The 22653-nt window shown below is 37.0% G+C and overlaps 1 protein-coding gene across 5 annotated transcripts in view; it reads right to left on the bottom strand.

Moving 5' to 3' along the window:
- Positions 1-22653, bottom strand: part of LOC122563667 (claspin) — a 60145-nt gene that overhangs the window by 26180 nt on the left and 11312 nt on the right. For 4 of the 5 annotated variants that reach the window (XM_043717708.1, XM_043717706.1, XM_043717709.1 and 1 more), the window contains exons 7-20: positions 19749-19857; positions 17363-17985; positions 15862-16053; positions 14948-15117; positions 14416-14494; positions 13077-13182; positions 12293-12363; positions 11300-11517; positions 10747-10898; positions 10174-10403; positions 9856-9973; positions 9640-9709; positions 5215-5303; positions 4259-4420 (exon numbers count right to left, since the gene is read on the bottom strand). In XM_043717708.1, coding sequence (XP_043573643.1) covers positions 4259-4420; positions 5215-5303; positions 9640-9709; positions 9856-9973; positions 10174-10403; positions 10747-10898; positions 11300-11517; positions 12293-12363; positions 13077-13182; positions 14416-14494; positions 14948-15117; positions 15862-16053; positions 17363-17985; positions 19749-19857 — 2389 coding nt within the window. The remainder of the gene's footprint in view (positions 1-4258; positions 4421-5214; positions 5304-9639; positions 9710-9855; positions 9974-10173; positions 10404-10746; positions 10899-11299; positions 11518-12292; positions 12364-13076; positions 13183-14415; positions 14495-14947; positions 15118-15861; positions 16054-17362; positions 17986-19748; positions 19858-22653) is intronic. The other variant, XM_043717707.1, reaches the window with a different exon arrangement.

Genomic DNA, 22653 nt, shown 5'->3' with positions numbered 1-22653 from the left:
AGATCTAACCTTGCTGATCAGTCTCCCATGGGGAACCTTGTCGAACGCCTTACTGAAGTCCATAAAGATCAAATCTACTGCTCTGCCTTCATTCACCTTCTTTGTTACTTCTTCAAAAAACTCAATCAAGTTTATGAGACATGATTTTCCACGCACAAAGCCATGTTGACTATCCCTAATCAGTCCTTGCCTTTCCAAATACATGTACATCCTGTCCATCAGGATTCCCTCCAACAACTTGCCCACCACTGAGGTCTGGCTTGTCTTTACCACCCCTCTTAAACAGTGGCACCACGTTTGCCAACCTCCAGTCTTCCGGCACCTCACCTGTGACTATCGATGATACAAATATCTCAGCAAGAGGCCCAGCAATCACTTCTCTAGCTTCCCGCAGACTTCTCATGTACACCTGATCAGGTCCTGGGGATTTATCCACCTTTAACCGTTTCAAGAAATCCAGCACTTCCTTCTCTGTAATCTGGACATTTTGCAAGATGTCACTATCTATTTCCCGACAGTCGATATCTTCCATATCCTTTACCACAGTAAACACTGATGCAAAATATTCATTTAGTATCTCCCCCATTTTCTGTGGCTCCACACAAAGGCTGCCTTGCTGATCTTTGAGGGGCCCTATTCTCTCTCTAGTTACCCTTTTGTCCTTAATAGATTTGTAAAAACCCTTTGGATTCACCTTAATTCTATTTGCCAAAGCTATCATGTGTCCCCTTTTTGCCCTCCTGATTTCCCTCTTAAGTATACTCCTACTTCCTTTATGCTCTAAGGATTCACTCAATCTATCCTGTCTGTACCTGACATATGCTTCCTTCTTTTTCTTAACCAAACCCTCAATTTCTTTAGTCATCCAGCATTCCCTATACCTACCAGCCTTTCCTTTCACCCTGACAGGAATATACTTTCTCTGGATTCTTGTTATCTCATTTCTGAAGACTTCCCATTTTCCAGCCGTCCCTTTACCTGCGAACATCTGACTCCAATCAGCTTTCGAAAGTTCTTGCCTAATACCATCAAAATTGGCCTTTCTCCAATTTAGAACTTCAATTTTTAGATCTGGTCTACCCTTTTCCATCACTATTTTAGAACGAACAGAATTATGGTCGCTGACCCCAAAGTGCGCCCCCATTGACACCTCAGTCACGTGCCCTGCCTTATTTCCCAAGAGTAGGTCAGGTTTTGCACCTTCTCTAGTAGGTACATCCACATACTGAATCAGAAAATTGTCTTGTACACACTTAAAAAATTCCTCTCTATCTAAACCTTTAACTTGGAGGAAAGCATAGCTGGTATAATTAGTAAATTTGCAGACTATACAAAGATTGGTGGAGTTGCAGATAATGAGGAGGATTATCAGATGATACATTAGGATAGAAGTCAGTTGGAGGCAGGGGCAGAAAATGGTAGATGGAGTTTAATCCCGTCAAATATAAGGTGACGCATTTTGGAAATCAAGTAGAGGCGGAAGCATTGATATGCAGACAGCACTGGGTGTGCAGGTTCACAGATCGCTGAAGGTGGCAGCACAGGTGGCAGCACAGGTGGATAAAGGTAGTAAAAAAGGCCTAAAGCATGCTTGCCTTCATTGGATGGGGCACTGAGTCTAAGTTAAGCTGTAGCTTTATAGAACTTAAGCAGCAAACTACAGGCTGAACATTCGTTGTAGGGAAAACGTTAGAAGTTATTATTAACGATGTGCTGGGGTGGGGGGTGGATACTTAAGCCATGCGGGGCATTTGTGAAACCATTGTCTGAACTGTGCAGTACTAGTTACCGTACTTAGTTAAGATGTTAATGTATTGGAAGCAGTACAGAAAACCTTTACTGGACTAATGCCTGGAATACATGGATTGTCTTGAGGAAAGGTTAGACAAGCTAGGTCTGCACCCTGTGAAGCTTAGAAGTCAGAGGTGACTTAACTGAAAAATGAAAGTGAATTTGACCAGATCAATGTGGAAAAGATGTTTCCTTTTGAGAGAGAAGGTAGAACGACATGACATAGTTTTAAACGAGAGGGTCATTCATTTAAGTCAGACAAGAGGATATTGTGTGTCTTTGGTATTGCCTTGCTCAAAAAGCAATGAAGACAAAACCTTTAAGACGGATGCATTCTTGATATCTAAGTGGGTGAAAGATTAAATTGGGAACGTGTAGGAACGTAGAGTGGAATATAAAATCAGATCAGCACATTCTGATTGAATGGTGGAGCAATTTCAACAGGCTGAAGGGTCTACGCATTATGTGATAACATAATTCTTTTGGGACAACAAAGCAGGAATCAACAGCAAATTCAATGTTGGTTCTTACATTCAAAGTGTCAAGCACTGTAATCAATTGTAACTTGCTTATTTATTAAAGGGTTAACTTATGACATTCACCATTTACTCAAAATGTATGGATTAATTGCATGACAAGACATCACTTGGCCTACAGTCTTAGAGGACAAACCAAAAGGATGGCAAATGTCCCAAATTATTCAAATTCAAGCAGCGCATCTTTTGTTTGCAAAAAACAATGATGATTTACTGCTCGCCTATTTCAGAAGATCATTTGGGCATTCTGAAATTGAAGTGAAACTCCCAATTATGATGCTTAACTTTAGGTGGTCTTGCAAGTATTAATCCAGTTCATTAACTAAACAATAAGCTCTCTAACTTGATTTGCTATGCAATTTAATCACAGAGCTCCCAGAAATAGCTATGCGATTAAAGTACTCCAGTTGTAAATAAAACAAGTATTTTGACATTACATATAGCAACAGTCGAATGAAGATATTCATGTATCAAAAGATCGATCCAGAATCTGGACCATACAGCAGTTATATTTTGAGAGACAAAGAGTAATAAAATTCTGGGCGAATCTTCAATGTGATGCAAAAGACGTATTGAAGTCAAAGAGCGATCCAGACTTTGGACAACAGTAAAGGCACTAGTCGTTTACTCTACCATCAGCTGTACAAATTTTGAGGATTTACTCCAATATATTGAGACACCATGTGCTCCGAAGACATTTTGAATAAAACTGCAAATATTAAAATCTAATTTGTACCAAAAACAAATTAAGGATTTAAGAGATGCACGAGGAGAAGGCAAGAACAACAGAAAAATGGGCTTAAAAAGTTGAAACTTCAATACAGTATTGACGTTCTTCTGAAGGACTGAGACTCCGTATTTACAAAATTAAGTTCTTCAGAGTCAGAGAGGTTACAAGAAATAATTATCTTGCCATTTAAAAATATCAATACATCATCCTAGCTTTTCTTGATTTTTTTTGGGCCAGTACCCCAACTTTTCATATTGCACCAATTTCAATGCTGAGTCTGCATTATATCACTCAAATTCAATTTTAGCACAACTTGCAAAGAAGCAGAATAACAGAAATTGCATCTTCTAAACTTCCATGCTTGACTCTACAAAAGCATATCCCAGACATCTTAATTTTACTTCTATATTCTTTACAGGCTGTTTATTCATCAATGCCATCACTAGGTGGCACCATGAACGTTCACGTGCAAACACAAATTTGCTATTCCACATCACCGCAATGATGTAGAAGTGCCAGTGCTGGACTGGGGTGGACAGAAGACACACGATTCCAAGTTTAGTCCAATAGTTTATTTGAAATCATACAAACTTTTGGAGCACAGACCCTTCTGAAATTCAAAGACAAAGGGTGGGTGGCTGGTGTAGTATAGCGGCATGTCATGTGACTTATGATATCACAGCAAAGCAATGGAATGCTTTTAACAAATTTTGGGCATGAATGTCAGTGGGCCCAGCATCATAAACTTCCAACCCTGCATCAGTCTGAGTAACTCCCCTGAACATCATGAGGGCAACAGAAAGTAAGAGCTGAAATTTGTTTGTTTTGCCTCTAGTTTGGACCTGACAAACATGCAACTGTTCATTACTCCTCACACTGTTCTCCAGCGTGGCTCATGCTAGTTAATTCATGCATGTGTAATATGGTGAAAAGGCTATTGTGGCAACGTGACATCGCTGGCACCATCTGCGCATGAGTAAGCAGACACCTTTCACGTGGCATACACTTCAGACAGAGTTACTTATATTCAACTCAATTTCACATTGAACGATGGGATCAGGTCTAATATTCTATCCTTCTCAAAAGGATCTTTTGGTTGATCCGATCTGATCCAAGAAATGATCAAATTCTTTACTTGAGCCTTAATCATTACCCAAAACAATAGAGAGAAAACAGCCCTGTGCATTTGGCAAGTACTCACATGTGAATTTTGTTTACTTGTTCTTGCAGTTCCTCATCTGATGGAAGCTCCTCTTCAATTATATCCTCTTCATAGTCATCAGATTCTGCATCTGATTCGTCATCACTTGCCACCTCACTGCCAGAGAGTTCAGCCTCATCCTCAACAAAATCTTTTAATTTTCTACAAAATAATTTCAAAATTAGAGTCACAATTGGACTGAAACAACCAATAATCTACCATAATACTGAAATGAGAAGCATGACATTTCTTCTGATGTCTGGAAACATGGCCCATACAATGCTCAGGCAAATGGTGATGTTTCAGAAGGGAGCCTGGAATAAGATATCTGTGGGCTATTTGACTATGGGCATCACGGCCATTCCAAGACGCAAAATCAAAACATGCCAAATATTGCCTACTTCCAAAGTCAAATTTAATTTTCAGAAAATGGATTTTTTTCCCCCCCATTCAGGGGGGTGAGGGTACCACCGGCTTGGCTAGCATTTATTGCCAATCCCTAATTGCCCAGAGGACAGTTCAGAGTCAACCACATGGAGCCCAGATGAGGCAAGGATGGGAGTTTCTCTCCCTAAGGGACATTAGTGAACCAGGTGGCTTTTTCCAACAATCATCAATGGATTCTTGATAGTCATTGGACTCCTAATGCCATATTTATTTAAAATTGAATTCAAATTCCACCATCTACTGTGGCAGAATTCAAACCCAGGTGCCAGAACATTATCTGGCTCTCTGGATTAACAGTTCAGCAATAATACCACGAGGCCATCGCCTCCCCTGAATTCAACAGGTCACAGCTGAAAAGATTCAATGTTCAAAACTTGGAAATGTTGCAATTAAATCAAACAAACAATGATGAAAGCAGTAAATGTTGGAAATATACATCACAAATATATTCCAAGATGTAGCTGTGGTTTAGAGGGAAGAGGAGGAAATACAATTTCTTTCATACTCACAGTTTGCGCTTCCTAAGAACTTCCCGGGCCATCTGTTGCTCTTCATCTTCCACTTTTTCATCATCTTCCTCTTTAACACTTCTCTCATCCTAGTCAGAGAAATTAAATAAATTCATCAAGACAAACAGCAAGCAATTATAAGTCTCAAATTACACATTAAAGCAGATACAATAGATCTTGCATATTTACTCAGCCTTCCAAGCAGGAGTAGCATTAATTTTGCCTCAAATCTTTCAAAGCAGGGTCATTCCTCAAGCAGATTTCCAACTCTTGAAGGGTTTGAACTGGTTCCCCAGTCAACAAGCAGCAAACAATCAACCCAAGTATTTTAACCAAAGTGGCTTGCAGCCGTAGAGTACTCACTAAGGTCTCTTCACATAACAAAAGCAGTTGCAGAAAGGATGTTTAGATTAGATTAGATTACAGTGTGGAAACAGGCCCTTGGGCCCAACACCGACCTGCCGAAGCGAAATCCACTCATACCCCTACATTTACCCCTTACCTAACACTACGGGCACTTTAGTATGGCCAATTCACCTGACCCTGCACATCTTTTTGGATGGTGGGAGGAAACCGGAACACCGGAGGAAACCCACGCAGACACGGGGAGAACGTGCAAACTCCACACAGTCAGTCGCCTGAGGCGGGAATTGAACCCGGGTCTCTGGCGCTGTGAGGCAGCAGTGCTAATCACTGTGCCACCGTGCCGCCCACAAAGATTTAGATTACTTACAGTGTGGAAACAGGCCCTTCGGCCCAACAAGTCAACACCGACCCGCCGAAGCGTAACCCACCCAGACCCATACTCCTACATTTACCCCTTCACCTAACACTACCGGCAATTCAGCATGACCAATTCACCTAACCTGCACATTTTTTTTTGGACTGTGGGAGGAACCCGGAACACCCGGAGGAAACCCACGCAGACACGGGGAGATGTATTTGCCTATTTGCAATTCCTGAAATCAACATGCTCGTACATCTGAATTAAGTTTTGGTTTCCAATCTGAATTTCTCCAAGACACTACAGGTTATTTTCTTCTCAATCAGGGTTGCTCACAATGTAAGGCTTTTAAAAGAGATTCCATCACAAATAGATGTAAGAAATCCACCAAATCTTTCTTCATCCACAGTACTGTTATGCGAAATGTATTCCCTATCTTACAATGTCTCAGTGTAAGCTCAAGCAAAACGTCACATGGTGCATCAATTTCTACTCATTTAGCACCCAGCTCCTTGCTGTTTTCTCAGTTTTCAGTTAGTCAATATCTCAACAATTTAAAAGCGTTCATATTTAAGTAATCTACAATCTCACCTTCGGCTATTACTCAGCATCATCTTTGCTACAAATACATTCCCTAAAACCTCTAACTTAGTTTCAACTGTCAGTGTATCCGCACTCTGCTTGCCCTGGTGCTTTCAACTGCCTTAAGCCTCACACTGAAGTATCTACTTAAAAAGTCTCCAGTTCAAATCTCTGCATTTATTTGTAGTCCTCCTATAACTTATTTGGCACAGTATCCACCTCACTCCTTAGAACAGAGATGTTGAGATATTCATTGAAAATTATATAAAGGCAATTGGTCATCTCAATCAGGGAAATTTTTAAATAAGAATTCTGAAATCTATCCATACAAGTTTGAAAATTATGGCACAAAATAAAGTTATATTGTCGATATGTTGTGCTGTCAAACCAGTTCTAAAGCAGCATATAATGCTGTCTGCACAACTTCATTTTGAATCAGAAGGTACAGAATACATATTATTGGAAGTTAAAAAATAACAAGGGCAAGATGACAATGATGGGACTTTTCTATAGCCTACTAGCTGTAGCAATATGATAGGAGAGCATAAAATCAAGACGATCATTAAGGCAATACCTTAATCATTGCTGCCTTTAAACTTCAGGTAGATTGAGAAAAATCAAATTGGAAGTAAGTCATGAAGAATTCATAGAACATACTCAGGAACATACACAATACATTATCTATCCAACCAGGTTCAGTCTATTAAAGGTCTAGTAATGTGGACTAATGCTTAACGTATGATCTGAGAAGTAAAGATTTCCTAGAAAAGGTGACCCTAAAATGGTAGACTATTGTTTTCAGTTTGACAGCGAGAAGCTTGGGTTGAAAAAACTGTCCTAAACTCAAAAGGGTAACTACAAAGTAATAAAGGCAGAGTTAACTAGTAAAGTACTTGAAGGAACAAAGAATAACGTTTAGTATATGGTGTGCAACAAACATGTAGTCCTATGATTCTAGGAAGGGGATAAAGCAATCATAGTTAACCAAGATAGTAGTCTATTGCACCAAATTAAAAGGAAAACATATAATAAAGCAGAGACATGTGTTAAGCCAGGTGATTGGGAAAGTTTTAGAACCATCAAAAGATGATTAAAAAAAAGATAAAAGATGGAAAAGACAAAAATTAGTTTACTCTCCAAGTTATGTCAAAACAGACATATAGAACTTCTATAAATAGATTAAAACGGAAGCCAGGTCAAAATGAATGGACACCCTCTGGAGAAATAACAGCGGGGAACAAGGAAATCACAGAGGAGATAAGTAAACACTTGGCAGTCATTACAGTAGAAGACAATATGGTTTCAAAAATACTGAATAATCAAGGTGGTAACAGGGGATAAAAGAGAAAAAAACCCAACTATTACGAGAGAGAAAGTCTGCTGGGGAAACTAATCAGTTGATAACATCTTTGGACCTGATGGGTTCAAGGATATCAAAGGAAGCAGCAACAGGAATAGTGGATGCATTAGTAGCAATCTTCAATCTTTAAAGACTCCTTCAACTCTGGAAAAATCTCAGGCTTGGAAAAAAAAGGAGACAAGAAAACGAGTAACTGTAGGCTAGTTAACATGTATCGATTAAAAAATATTAGAGCTTATTGTAGAGCATGTAATACCAGAGCATTTAGCAATGCAGAATAAAATAAAATGGAGTCAGCATGACTTTTAGATTACATTAGATTACATTACAGTGTGGAAACAGGCCCTTCGGCCCAACAAGTCCACACCAACCCGCCGAAGCGCAACCCACCCATACCCCTACATTTACCCCTTACCTAACACTACGGGCAATTTAGCATGCCCGTAGTGTTAGGAGATATCATGCCTAACAAATTATACAGTATGTTCAGATATAAAGCGATCAATTTCTGTGCGATCCCTCGTTATAAGAAAATTGCATGATAGTGGCACCATTTAAACCAATGGGACCAGAATTGCGTTATAACCAATACATGGAAGGAAAGTTTGTGTTTGACAAATAATGGCCTAAATTCTTCAATAATGTTATAGCCAATTCGTGTTGAGGAAATGGGTGTTATAGCAGAACCAACTGTAATTCTTTTAAGGCGTTAGCAAGCAGAAGAGATAAAAGGGAACCAGTGGATGTGATCTATTTGGGTTTGCAAAAGGCATTTGATAAGATGCCATACATTAGGCGGTCAAGAGAACTTTTCAACAGGATCATTAACATTTCAAGGCTTTGAGACAGATTTTTAATCAGTAAGGTGATAGAGGATTATGGCTGAAAAGGTAGGAAAATTGGCTTAATGATTATCAGATCATCCATAACCTCATCAAATGGCGGAGCAGACTTGATAGGCTGAATTGCCTCCTTCTGAACTTTATGGCACAACTTGACAAATCATTTATTTGTATAAATAAGCAAAGCTGAAGCAATGGGCTTGCTTACATAAAACATTACACAAGGCATACTACAAAAGAGACACTGGATAGTCTGGAATGTTGTTCTACAAAATGATTTTAGATCCCCTCTGAGGTTAGAGAATGATACTGAACCAGTCAATTATCTCATCGTTTACATTTCAACATGGCATCAAACGGATGCTCATCTCAAATTTTGCTATTTCCTTTTAAATAACTTCTAATCTAAGAGTTATCATCAATTGCACTCTAAATATAAACGCCCAGTTTCCAAAATATAAGCCTCCTTTTTGGAAGAGATCAGATTTGTCACATAGGTTTATTACAGAACTGACATGTCTAGTCAGACATAGCAAATGACTAACATTTATACAATTACCCCAAAATGATCTTACTGCACACTAATGAAACCAATTATTTTGTAAACAGAAGTACTTTTGTTCTTGGTGTTTCTCACGAGAACAAGACAACCAAAATTGTTCAAGTCATTCTTATCGCTCAATCTTAAATATCTCTCCAAGAAAGGGCCATTAGACAAATAGAAAGTGCACATGCTTCAGATTGCATTTAATCCCACCTGCCCACAAATATTGAATAAAGTATATCTTTAGGAGACCATTTGTATCATTACCTTAACCGGAAAGCTGCCAGAGACCAATGCTTAAAATTGGGATAACTAGCGAGAAACTTTAATATTCAAAATCACTTCCTTAAATTTCAAATCTACATTCACTCACCTCACTCTTAAAAACTTCATCATCTGTTAGCAGCTGAAACTGGTCATCTTCATTTTCCTTATCTTCTTCCCTAAATAGAAATTTAGAAGGCCAAAGAAAATGAAGTATTCATTATTTCAGAATAATATTGAAGCCCATGTTGAAAAGGGCTCCTGATCTAGAAAACCTGGGGCTCAAATAAAGACTCTGCTTTGCAGAATTGAAGTTTTCCCTTACTTGTCTGTTGGAAAAGAGCCTGAGCAAAGTGCAAGGACCTCAGTCATAAGATCATCTGATGCTGTGGTCACTGTTTTTTGATCCTTTACAGCAGAAGAGATGGAAGATGAAGATTCTGCTACAGAGAAGCAAGAAATGTTTCATTAATGCCACCTCAATGTGACTAGAAAATGGTGTTTCAAATTTGTATCTGCCTAGTTCATATTGCGAAATAAGGATAAACACTGGAACTTTATATACTTCAAGTTAGAACATCAGTCTCTTGTCACTTCCAAAACACACTAATAAACAGAAGACACTTAAAACAAAAAAGAGTACCTGGTGATAGAAACTTGCCGGAGCAAAGTTCAAGCAACTCGTCAAAATTTTGCTCTTTCTCTTTGCTCTTTTCCTTTGTTGCATCAAGATTTTGAGATTTAAATTCTCCTGAACAATAACCCAGCAACTCGCCCATGTTTGCGTCCATTGCATTTTCATCCATACTATCCAGAAGCAGTTGACGTTTCGACAGCTGCCACTTGTTACTGCGATGGCCCACATTCAAAAACCTATAATTTATAAAGAGTTAAGCTTATTAGAAGTTGCTTCTCTATTCTATTATTGTTTTGAAGGCGTAAAGTACATAATGCTCTGTGCATGTACAGCAAAGTAAAATGGAAAATACACTCAAGTATGGTTTAATACACAAGCAACACTTCAAAGTGGCTCAACATTTATTTTGGGAATGCAATTTTAAATGGTATGGAATAGAAAACGGTTTAAATATTCTGTATTTCAGCACAGTGACAAAGTTACAACTTTGGCAAATGTGGAAATGTTGAATATAATTTAAGATTCAGAGCACAAATTAACTCCCATTACCATGGTCGTCAGATGAATACAGAAACTCACCCATCTGAATCAAGTAACTGGCTTTGAGTTTCATCTTCAAGAGAGAATCTGAATTGAGATTCACCAGTTGAGTTCTTTGGTTCTGGAGATGTATTGTACAAATCTTGTGAATCTTCTACTGGCATCGAGGGCTCAGATAGCTTTCCTGAACTCTATTGGTAAAAAGACACATACAAATAATATTTTCAGCAAATTATACAGTTCTTTTCCTGCACAAACAAAGTATCTACATCCCTATCTGAAAGAATGGAAAATACTGATGAGGAATTCATAACCACCTTTTCAGCTTAGCAAGCAAAGATTTGTGTTGAAGTGCAATATCAAAATGCACATTTTTGAAAAAAAAAGGACATATTTTTAGCGTTGGAATGGTCTCGCCAATTAACAATGAACTCATCTTCTATCGAATGAAGAAAAATAGCAAAGGCACAAGTTTTAAAAGCAAAAAATATAGCATTATATACCTGGTGTTGGAGCCGATGCCAGTTCTCTGACGAAAAACAACAAGTCTGCTCTCAAACTGAAATCTTTAACTTTTGCAATTCAAACTTACCTTGGATGCTGAACTGATGAAGCTTGTTCTGAACTGACTGTTTGGATTAAAGAGGTTAGGTGATGGTGATCTGAATCCTCCAAGCATAGCAACTCCAAATCTGCCTGGCTGTTTGTTACATGGTTGGTAGGAGGGAATCATTGACCCTATGAGCTCAAAGCTACTGTTATGACTGTTTTCCTTGGTTGTTGAGGCTTGCGAAGTGGAATCATCTTCATCTGAAACATAATACCGAAAGCAATTTATGTCAAAACATCCTCTCACTTACAAAAACACCTTGTTCAATTGTCAGTCCCTTACTGTTCTGTGTAGCCATGTTTCCCCTCCTAAATTTAAAGAGAACTACATGGAAATAGCAACTATAAGTGGTTTTCATCTTTGGTAATAGAAGAAACAATCACTTTCTAATGAAGTAAAATCACCAGGACCAGATCCAGCTGTATTTCAGCACAAAAAGAGTAAAATAATTCAGTTTGGTTAATGAAGTGTTAAAATTGAAAGCAACATCTGTGCCAAGAAGCAAAATCCACGAGAGAAAAAAAAAAAATCCTGTCTACAATTCAGCTTCTCCACTTGAAAATCAGGTTGCAAAGAGAGGACCAGGTGCCACTGGGTTAACTGTTCCCATTGCTGGCCAATTACCAACTCTGACCATTCACATTCTCACAAGTCATCAGCTGAAGGAGGTACCAGAGAAAGCTGCGATCTTCAGAACTACAATCTCCCATAAAATTGTTTGCATACGAATCAGTTTTTGATTGAACTTAAAGAAACTTTATGAAGTTGAATTCCACCGGGTCAGAGAAAATGGCAAAAAGATTTCTTTCTCAGCTGTAAACATTACTTTTGGTCAATTAGATGGAAAGTAGGGACAGGAACAAAAATAGAAGAGAGCTTTAGGTTACATGTGTTTACAATAAATTGATAGTACGTTTTTAAGTTCTAAGGTTTTTAGTAATAGTAAGTCATTAAACAGAAATTAAAACTAATTACCAATTTTGCTATCTCCTTTAGGTGGGCTCTGTTGAAGCTGTAGCCTCAATTTATTGCAAGTAGTCTGTTCGCTGAAAAATATTATATACTAGATCAGGAAAACCAAGTACATTTATAACTGTTAGGCATATAATTCACTGACTGTCACCAAAAGACGAGCTTTTCCTGACTAGAATTCAATTAGGCATTCCAATCCAGAAAAACAAAAACACAAGGAAGAGCGTCAAATTCTCCCGACTTTGATAATCATTACAAGTGATTCTGAAGATCTTGATGCCATTGAAGAGTCTGGCAGAATATTTGTTCTTCCATTTTTCAATCAATGAATCCCAATAAAACACTTATTGTATGTAATATGAACATTCCAAACAGCTATATTTATTTATACTAGTACAAAAATGATATATTTTTGGAGAATCAAATTAGCTAAAAACATAGTCACAATTCAAATAAATTGATTTAAACTAAGACAGAATTACAAATGTATCTTAAATCAAACAAACCCATTTTTATAAGTAATCAAAAATCTAAGATGACTACAAAGCATTTAAGAATGTGTTTCTGACAAGATAAAAAGTACGAATTTCTAAGTAGCGTACTGGATAAATTGTGCAGACATGACACATAATGAACAAAACTAGATTGCAACAGAATCACCACTTTCTTTATTCATTTGCAGTTAATTGTCATAATACTGACCATATTAAAATAGCACGTTGCATTTTCTAGCAATACAAAAAGTAACTCCAAAGAATAAATCAGGCTGAAAACATCAATAAATTACCTCAATTTAAAGGAAGGAGCAGTACCAGCTTTTATGGCCTGTGAAAATTCTAAGGCGATAGGTTTTGGCGTTGGTGTCGATTCCTTCTCGGTTACTATACTTTGATCTGAAATAAAGCATCAGAAGGGTGTGATGTGAGATAACTTTTGTTGCACATAATAAAATGAAACAGTTACTCTTAGATGCAGCTGAGACCTGATCTGGTGCCTTCAGACACATTAAGTTAAGCTTCGTAAAGTTAACATTCTACAAATAAGCACATTGATCGGAGTGATCAGTTTATTGGAATTTAAAACTACAATTATTTAACAATTTAAAGTTTAGAGTAACTGATAAATTCAGATGAGTAGAACCTTTCCTGGGCTGTGACATTTATGTGACTAAGACTCAGGGTTTTGGTGATGGTATAAAATGAGTTCTCAGCTTTACTTTGTGACAAGTTTGACAGGTGATAAAGGTTCCACAATACCCCCCTCAATTTCCTTGACTTTTCCTTCAATTAGTCACGAAGACTTCTGAGAAATACTTTTCAATGTAGAATAATGAACGTGTTATATATCTATTAGATAAATACTTCTCTATGGAATAGAGAGTACCAAAATCGGCATGAACTGTTAAAAACATGCAAGACAAGATTCTGCAAGGCAAGCTAGAGATTCAATGTTTCACACAAGTAAAACAACACAAAAGAACAAAAACAGATCACTTGTATCTCGGTTTTTCTGAAGCTGGAAAAGTTAACAGAACAGGATTGGAGTGTATTTAAAAGCTAGCCAGACCAGAAATATTAATATTGCTGAAAAGACAGTCATATTACTGAAACTTTTCATCTTGCACTCATCAGGAGTAAATCCAAAAATGCCTAATTTCTGTTATAATTTATACTACAGAAAAAAAAAAGGCACCAATTAGTTTGCAAGTTAACTTTGATGAATTGAGATATTTCACAGAGAAAACAACAGGGAAACATTCAGCTCCACTTGTTTCTGTCTAATTTTTTAAAAAGTACCACCAAGAAACAAGTGTTAATCTATCCATCCCATTAAACAGTAGATTGGATACAAGGAACAAGTTTCTTTTTTTTTCCCCAAACTTACGATGCTCAATCACACAACTGCACCTCTTCCTCCCCAGCCCCACAAACACCAGTGGCAAATCTAGCCATAAATCTCAGAGTAATGCCACCATATACAACATGAAATTTTGTCAAAAGTCATACAATTAATAGCGATGTGTAAACACAAGTCCTACAGACAAAAAGGTCATTTTCATAAATAAGCTGGTTTTTACAGGCAACACAGTAAACAGATGAAACTGCCCTTTGATAGGGTTCACTTACTTTGTGCTGTGTCAGTAGACTGAGTATCATTGTCTGCTTCCACTCCTGCATCATCATCACCAAGCAGAAATTCTACAGTCTAAGACAAATGCAAAGGCATTAGTATCATTGCAAATAAAATATGAAGACATGATAAATGGAGGCCACAACACAAACAAAGCATCCGGAATATGTTTAATTCTCCCATTAATATATAATTTGCTTTCAAGTCTACTCCTTCTGCAGAACTGTAATTTGATGGTTCCTGTATTAATCTGTTCCAAACAATTCAGAACATTCCCAGTCCATGGATTGGAGGACAAGAGTCCCTCTGGAATGCAGAAAGTCTTCTCCTCCAAAATCTGCTCTTAAAGCACATGAAACCCTCCAATTGCGTTTCTCGCCATAGGGTTAAAAAAAATACAAGAGCTATCTTATTTAAATGTTAATATAAATGGGATAGTACTTTGTACAAATACCATTAAATCTCCATTCACAGCTTTCCTCATCAATATTTCAGATCATGTCAAATTAAAATATTTTGAAGTTATACCTCATGGTCATCTTCTTCAGACTCTGTCAGTTCTTCTTCCTCATCTTCTTCATTCTCAAAGCCCTGCTCATTGTCAAGCTGGTACAATGCTTGCCGTTTCTGACGTTCTTCTACACGACGCAATTTCATGGCTTCCTGCAGTTTAGCTTTCAAAACTTGCAATTTTTCACCTGAACAATGCAATAAAGATACAATCGTAAGAGGCAAAGTAGCTTTTAAACATGCAGCACTTTATGTAAATTGTCCATTATTCCATTCAGAAAATTTGGTTTACCAAAAAAAGCACCTTCTTGTGCTCTTAATTCCAAGGTACTTGCACAATAGAAACTTACTTTGAGTTACTTGACACATGATTATGTTGCCTGCATTCTGACAGCCTGCTCGGTTTAGTGAAAACTAACGAGGACAAGATAATGTTGGTGCACAGTTGAAGATACAATTTCACACAATGCAAATGGAATTTGACAAAAATTTTCAGTTTTTTTTAGAAAAAGTCAACAAGTCTCAGTATTGGCTTCACTTTAAAATCAAAATCTTTACTTCATTCTGTTCCATGACCTAATCTGTTGTTCAACTTTCTAAATTAAAAGATCTGATCTGCAACCACATTTGAAACAAATGCATTCAAAATTAAACTCTTAACAGGAGGTCAATTTAAATATTTTATAATGAATTTCAATCCATTAAGTAGTTTTACAGATTGCACCAGTCAAAAAACAGTGAAAGGGAATTAAATCTAAGTGAATTCTGAGACTTTAAAAATGGACTCCATACAGTCCCCAAGTAGCCACCAAAAACCATTCATGTTTACAATAAATGGATGCATAAGTAATAGTTAAGATTTATTCAAAAACTCCAAGAAAATCTCTGCTACAGATTCATCAGCAGCTCTCTCTATCTACTGGAATACTTGCCTGGCTTTGTTGGTCCAAATACCTCCACTTCTTTTGTGCCCAAGGTTACCACTACCGAATCTGCCTTCAGATCTTCTTTGCCATCAGCATCAGTCGTTTTCCGAATTGTGTTAAGCTCTACACGGCGCTCTTGGTTTTGTTTAACAGGTTTGATGCTATGTTTCAGAAAACGCTCCTTTAATGCTTGCAACTCTAAAAATAAAAACAAAAGTCATCTTTATATGGATATTGAAATATTGTAATCAACAGTAGGAAACAAGCTGTTTTGAATTAGCTTTTATTCAGTAAAGATTCACTTGATTAATTTAGCAAAAGTAAAAATACTCATTCAACTTACATATAAAATTTATAAACAAAAATTACATCTGAAATCTCAATAGGTATTATCAAATACAGATTTAAGGCAGATGGCAACAAACGTGTTAAAATTTTGCAAGTTATGATAATCTGGAAGGCAAAGTCCAAAAGATTGGTAAAAATTATTAATGAACCTCCTGCCACATCCATACAGAAACTAACAAACTGAATAGATCTTTCAAAGCACAGACACAAGCACAATGAGTCAAATATCATCTTCTATTCTATATCAACCAATAACTTTGAGCAACCTGTCATTTTAGGTATCATTCCTTACAAATCATGTGCATCACATTACCAACAGGTTTCTTTGAATGGATTGAATTAATTCAGGGCCAACTATTTCCAAACAAATATTGACAAATAAGTTGTCATTCATTATTTTTCTTAAATCATCTAAACTTTTGCAACACACTTTCCAAGATGTAATTGCAATCTTTTAAGACGACTTAGGCCAAAAGGTGCTCAAAAATGATCCTGAACAACTGATTCCCTGACAGTGCCTGCCTTCTTGAGGTGGTAAGCAGCTCCACTTACCAATATGTGGGAATGAGGAATTTACTCGATGGGGTATTGAGCTGCCACCACCCCCTTCACCAATGTTTTCAATCACACAGTAGCACTGCTATCCAACGATTATCAGATAGAAAAGAAATGCGAAATGATAGGCCTGGAATTTGTAGCAGTGATGAAGCAGAACAGTCAGGGTTTGCTCTGCAAAAAGCAACACCAGCTTAAATCACCATGTAAACACGGAATTTGGTTGCTGGAGACATTTTTTAGAATATATTTACAATGTTAAGAGCTTTTAGACTTTACTTCAATTCCATTTATTATGTCCTCATCATTTATTTCAAAGCCTATAAAACTTCCACATGAGGAAGTTAGTTTATTTTACCTCCAGAAATTTGCAATTTGAAGCGATACCTCATACTGAAATGGGTTGTTTTACCATGGTGAACAACTGACTTGGCACCAGAATCAAGCCAACCTCAGAAAAAGGCAAATACATGCCGCAGAGGCTGGCAGATCACTGGAGGCAGGCCTATCATTTTTGTTGCAACAGCTCCCAAGCACAAACTTCATCTTGGCTTAAAACCTCAATACTTTTTAGTAATTACGACATGAAAAAAAAAAAGACAACCTTTGTTTTCTTTGGGCTCTTCCAAGTTCACAAATGCACCCTCATCTGCACAAAGGCGAGGTTTCAATGTTAGGTCTACACCTAGCACCCGTAACTTATCCAATTTGGATTTTCGTTGTTTGGCCATTGAAGTAGTTTCTAACTGTTTATGCACTTCTTCAGTATCTCTCGGTACTTCACTGGAAAGCTTCAGTACAGAATCAGGTACTATTTTATCAACCTCTTCATGAGGATTCTCAGGCAAAATTGGTTGTCTATCGCTGGACCCAGTTTCATCAGTTAGTTCCAAACAGAAAGAGTAATTGTCAGGTTCTGTGCTATATTCGGCATTGACAGAGTCTTTTCCATTGCTTTCCAAGTCAGTGGAAACATCGGGTTGTTCTAACATCTCAACAGGTTCTTTGTGCTTTTCTACCTGAATTTCACATTCAGGTGGATTAGGACAAATATTTTCTTTATTTGAATTGTTTGAATTGGATTCTTCTACAGCTGAAGTATCTACATTTTCATTGTTACACAACTGATCAAGGAGTCCATGATCTTGAGGAACAGTATTTATATTTTCAATCTCTGTTGGGATCTCTGAGGTGCCCTGCAGCAAGCAGGATTGATACTTAGCTGATCTGTAAGAAAATTGTGCATCGTCAGCCACAATCCAAATTAACATTTTTAAATCAAAGCAATATTAACCAGGGACAATTTTGAAATAAAGCATAAATCTATAAAGAATTTTTTTTGCGAAAGACTAACACAAATTACAATACAATTTGGTCAAGTCCTAATTTTAGTGATACCCTGCATAACTTTAGAACAGAAAAAAAAAGTTATATCAGAACTGAAACAGAGTTTGCAGCACATGTTGTGCACCAACTAGAAATTCTACAACTGTTCTTCCATAACAGGATTTGGGGGACACCAAAATCCTTAGTTATGATATTTCTCTTAGTTGCTTGATTCTGGACAAACTAAACACAGCAAGCAGCTTTTCAATCCAGTACTTGGGATAAAAAGGGTCATTTGCATTTCATTGCCACACTGGAAAAACCAAAGGCAGCTGTTATTTTGAAATACACAGTGAATTTATTTTTGGGACTTGACAAAAATGGAGAGATCAATCTGAAAGTACAGTTTACACAAGATCATGTTGAACATTTCATATTATTTAGAAGCATTAATTCAGAAATGAAAAGGTGCATGATTTTTCTTGGTAGCATTAGAAAGTGGAGGAGGAAAGATTGCACAACTCAAAAATATACATTGCATTCTGCTTTCAAATTGCTTTGGCAGTATAATTAATTTTTTCCCATCCAAATTTCCTGGAGAATGGGATGAATTCACATCCAACTATGATTAAATTTTACTCCCGCACCCATTTAAGAATGAACCTTATTTATGCAGCATCTCACACATCCTTCACAACCATTAAAGTACAACTGAAGTGTTGTCACAGTTGCAGCGGAGAGAAATCTGACGGCCAAATCTCAACTAGCCAGTGGACTTTGATTAGTGTCATTAGGTCTATTAAATTCATCCAAACAAGCAGACAGGACCTTTATTTTCCATCTCATTTGAAAAGCAATGTCGTTGACAGGTAGCACGCTTTCAGTTTTACGAGTGCCAGGTCAGATAATGTGTTCAAGTATATAGACAGTGACTTGAACACCACAATCTTTTCCAAACTGGAGGCAAGCATGTTATTACTGCGCTAAAGTTGACACATTATGACAGACTTCTGAAACTACAGCACTGAAATCACAAAATATTATACTAATCACAATTGCAAAGTAATCAATAGTCAAGAAATTTGGAGATGCTCAAAGGAACTAACCTATAAAACAAAGTTCTCTTCTCCAATAATTGAATGTATTGAAATTCTTGAAAACACACATTAAATAGCTTTTCAAGAGAATAAAAGACCCAGTACAAATGTTTTGCTATTCAGCAAACAAATACATTGCATGGTTGCAAATCACATGAACACATCTCGTGACTGAAAAGAGTTACTGCATACATTGCTTCTATTTCTTGGATAATCTGAACTGGTTTCAGAATATTGAATTTTTCCACTGCAATATTATTGCACAGAATAGTAATTATTTCAGTACAATGTCATCCGTTTAAATCAAAGCTTCAAAACATTGAAAGTCTTAGAGTCATGGAATAAAGAGGACCAAAATGAACGTTTTAAGCAACTTTAAATATCTAAAAGTAACTTTGCTCAATAATTTAGTGAATGGCACAAGTCTGGATTACAAAGCTACGAAATTACTAAAAATAAGGTGGCAAATATGGGGAATTGGGATTTTGTGTAAGTGCAGGAGATATATCTGATATAGTAGCTTTCCTCTTTATCCTACAGGGAGATCTCTCCATAAAGTGCCCTTACTTGAGCAATGACATGGCACTTCCTTGGCAAGCTGGTCGTGGTCGTTTCTTGAAAAAGTCGTGAATGGTTTTTGGCTGTGGTAGGTGATATGGTAGAGATAAACTGGACTCTGCAAAAGGAAATGGACAATATTGTTAACAAGGCACAAATTGGCATTACATACCAAAATCTTAAGTTCTTCGGTATGGCCACCAATGATTTGCTCGTTCTTCACTTCTTCAAGAACCTCTGCCCCCTGACATTTTCTAAATTAAAGGTTTCATGATACACAAAAGAAAAACTAGTCCCAGAGTTTCATCAAATATCATACCTCAACTACAGTTGTACATCAGAAGAAAGAAAACAAAAGGAAAAATTATGGTTGGTCTCAGATTGATGAAGAACACAAACATTCTTTCCAATTGCTTAAAAAGGTTAGATCTTGTAAATGATTACACAGCAAGTATATTGGGGACAATGAAAATATCAGAAAGAGTATCGTTGCTACCTTGACAAGATCACTGTGACAACTCTCAGAGCAGTGAGTGAAATAGATTGTATTGGGATCTATTTAAAAAATGTCAATATAGAAAGGTAATTCCACGAATTTGTAAATCATTGTTGTGGTTGCCTGAGAATACTGAGTTCTGGTGACCTCTGCAGAGGATACAGCAGAACAATGGTGAAGGGACCAGATGGTACAAAGCTGAGGCATTTATTTATATGGTGCGATTAAGTGGCTATTGCTTCATTGGCAAAGAGAAAATTGAGAAATAAGATTGCTGTTTTCAGGATTCTAGAAAAAAAATGCAATTGAGACCATGATAAACTACTTCAACTTGCTCAGAAATGCAACCTTGGCCAGAGCTTGTGATTAAAGAGGCTAAGTTAATGAAAATTATGCCATGCGATCTTTTATAAGCACCCAAACCAGCGAACAAGGCTTTTATTTAACATCACAAGCAAAAGATTTGCAACATTTTAGCACTCCCACAACACAAGTGCCAGCGTAGATTTTTGCGCTCAAGTCCTCGAATTCAAAAAGACATGCTGCAAGATACCTATTATTATTATTATTATTATCCAGAAGCAATTAAGTTATAGTACTCAAGTCAAATGGGTTCATTATGCTGGTGCTAATTCTCTGAAAGTGCTGTTCAGTGTCACTCACATCTTTTAAAATGTTCGAGAATTTATTTACTTTTTAAAAGGACAGACATGAGGATTCTGCCACTATTTCTTCACGAGTATTTCAGATGTGAACATCGCTACATTCAAAAACCTAAATCACAGTATCTTTCCTTTTGTCATTGTAATGCTTCAAATTTTTGCCCTCCAATTTTGCAATCCCTTGACAGCAGAAATAGCTTCACTCATATACACTATCAAAGCCTCAATTTTGAGCTCCTCCCAACATTCTTTTTAAAAAGAAAAAAAAAAGCCCATTTCTCTCAATCTCTCTCAAAACTGAAGGCTCTGATCTTGGGTACCAGCCAAATAAATGTTTCCATCACCTGGCTATCCGTATGAAATCAAGATACTCAAAACTGAACAAAATTGCAATAGTGATTTACAAAGGGATTTCTTTTCTCTTAACTGTAGACAAATAAAAATAGTCTGGAAAAAAATCTATTTTTTTTTTCAAAAATATAAATAATCAATTTGTTCTTCTAAGTTTGAAGACTTTAACAATTGCCAATCTCTGGCCAGTACAAAAGCAAATACTGCAGATGTCAGAAATCCAAATAAAAACAGGAAATGCTGGGAAACACTTAGGTCAGGCACATCTATAGAGAAATAATACTAAATCTTAAGGGTGGTGATCTTTTCTTGGAAGTAGAAAATAGTTAGAGGTGCAACTAGTTATAAACAATTAAAGATGCAGAAAAAGAACAGGGAAGAATGAAAGCAAAAGGTCTGCAACAGTCTGAAAGACAGGATACATTCAAATGACGAAAGAGCAGATTGTGAAAGGCAAAATATGATGGCAATGTGACAAGTAAAAGTAACAAAGATGGGCTTAAAGAAGTTGTAAGTGGGAATAGCAGAATCATGTTTATGTTTTTAAGTTCTGTTCAAAAGAAATTAGTGCAAAGGTTATTATTACATAAAATTATCAAAACTCGATGTTGAATTTGGAAAGCTATGATGTACCTAATCAAAAATAATGTTGATGTTCAAGTTTATACTTAACTTTACAGCATAGGGTAGAACTGACAAAAAGGTCTGGGGCACAGAATTAAAATGACAGATGCCCAAAGCTCTTGGGCATATTTATAGAATGAAAGGGAGTCCTCCACAAAACAGCCTGTGTTTGTTTCTCCCAGCACAAAGGAGACTACATTAATTAGGACTGCATATGCTACATTTAGATCAGAAAAAGTTCAACTAAATTCAGAATTGTCAGGTTATTGAGATGAGACAATGTGGAGGCAAAACAGTAAGTATTTCATATAAATTCCAGATATGTAAGAAGTTGTGAAAAAGGTACAAACTAATTGACGAGTGGGCTATGGTGAGTGAGAAATGAATGATGTCAGTGGAGTGTGTGTGGTGCTGGAAAAGCTCATCTCCAGCAGCTGTTGTCCTCACTTTCTCTACGGGAATGAATGATCCCAATGCACCAGGTTTCTGCTCCTCTTTTAATGCTTTGCTCTGTAGTTAATGGGTCATCTATGAATTCTTATTTCCATAATCCATCACTCCATTTCTATGCTTTTCAAACACATTTGATGCCCAAATCGTACAAATCTGCCTATGCCCCGAAATTCCCAAAACTTTTCAATCAACCAGAACCCTTATTTGTTGCCTCCGAAGTTTCATATGGATCCCAATACTGGAGCACAGTTCAAGGGGAAACAACGAACAAGAAATTCAACTTCTGATGACAGTGATATCACTTCTCTTCTTAAAAAAATCCTTCATT

This window comes from Chiloscyllium plagiosum, chromosome 27 (genome assembly GCF_004010195.1).
Source record: "Chiloscyllium plagiosum isolate BGI_BamShark_2017 chromosome 27, ASM401019v2, whole genome shotgun sequence".
Taxonomy (NCBI): Eukaryota; Metazoa; Chordata; class Chondrichthyes; order Orectolobiformes; family Hemiscylliidae; genus Chiloscyllium; species Chiloscyllium plagiosum.
This window is presented reverse-complemented; position numbering and strand designations above follow the sequence as displayed.